The sequence below is a fragment of the Propithecus coquereli genome, unplaced genomic scaffold (assembly GCF_000956105.1).
Source record: "Propithecus coquereli isolate 6110/MARCELLA unplaced genomic scaffold, Pcoq_1.0 Scaffold10, whole genome shotgun sequence".
Taxonomy (NCBI): Eukaryota; Metazoa; Chordata; class Mammalia; order Primates; family Indriidae; genus Propithecus; species Propithecus coquereli.
Window position 1 is genome coordinate 10,623,324 of NW_012133858.1, and position 1,000 is coordinate 10,624,323.

Consider the following 1,000-nt stretch of genomic DNA (forward strand, 5'->3'; position numbering starts at 1 on the left):
TCTTCAAGCAATGACTGTCAAAAAACACTTCTTTTCAATTTTGGAAACATTACCTCAGAATCCACAAAATGCCTTTGGTAGTAATAGAAGCCTCTTCGACAAAGGTTACAATGGTTTAGAGCTGTTTTTAAAAAATGTCTTCTATAAACCTGATGCCAAGTATCCTTAATCTAAAATGAGAAAGAAAGCAAAAATCAGAGTTACTATATACTCTTCATGTTGATCAACCACATTGAGAAGTTATACATAAAATTTATTTATAAAATAGTTAATTAAAAGGGCAATGTTTTTACTCTACCAAGCTTTTTATCCATTTTTATCCACTTCTCAAAACAAAGATTAGATTTACTACTACTTTGACTCCTTACCAGTTTATGTACTTAAAAATTAGCAGCATTTTAAACAAATGCTGTTATTATAGTCAAACAATCATCTTGCAGCATAGATAGGGTGGAGATTATCTTCCTCTAGTTATAGGTAAGGAAACCAAGGCAAAAAGAGGTCAAAAGCATTGTCTAAGGACAAAGACTAGGAAGCTAGTCCCAGACCATGTCCATCAACCCAACAATATTTTCTTTCTGATTACTACATTTCACTGCTACCACACCAACGATCCCTACCACTTTATTACTATGTAGTTTGAGTGTTTGATGTTCTTTCACATCATCTTTTTTTGAGCATAACAATAATGTTGAGCAGGTAGAACAAAGATCAACACCATTTGACAAATAAGAAAAGTGGTGCCAGAGAGATTATAACAATTACTAAAGGCAGTATTACTAGCTAATGTAATGTAAATATACTGGAATTCACATCTCCTGACATCTAGTTGATCCAATATTCTTCTCATGGTAGCTCGCTATTTTTTTTATAGCTTTATAAAGTACGCCAAACAAAATGTCACTCGAAAAAAACCGACATTTTCTTTTCTTTTTTTTTAAATTTTTTTTTAATTTCAGCATAAAAAACTGACATTTGCTTGCTCATAGAAAGTAATTAA

At 31.6% G+C, this 1,000-nt stretch overlaps 1 protein-coding gene across 1 annotated transcript in view; it reads right to left on the reverse strand.

Annotated features, from left to right (window-relative positions):
• OPA1 (optic atrophy 1 (autosomal dominant)) overlaps positions 1 to 1,000 on the reverse strand; it is a 106,732-nt gene that overhangs the window by 29,222 nt on the left and 76,510 nt on the right. Inside the window, exon 27 of the mRNA XM_012642074.1 lies at positions 54 to 170. Coding sequence (XP_012497528.1) covers positions 54 to 170 — 117 coding nt within the window. The remainder of the gene's footprint in view (positions 1 to 53; positions 171 to 1,000) is intronic.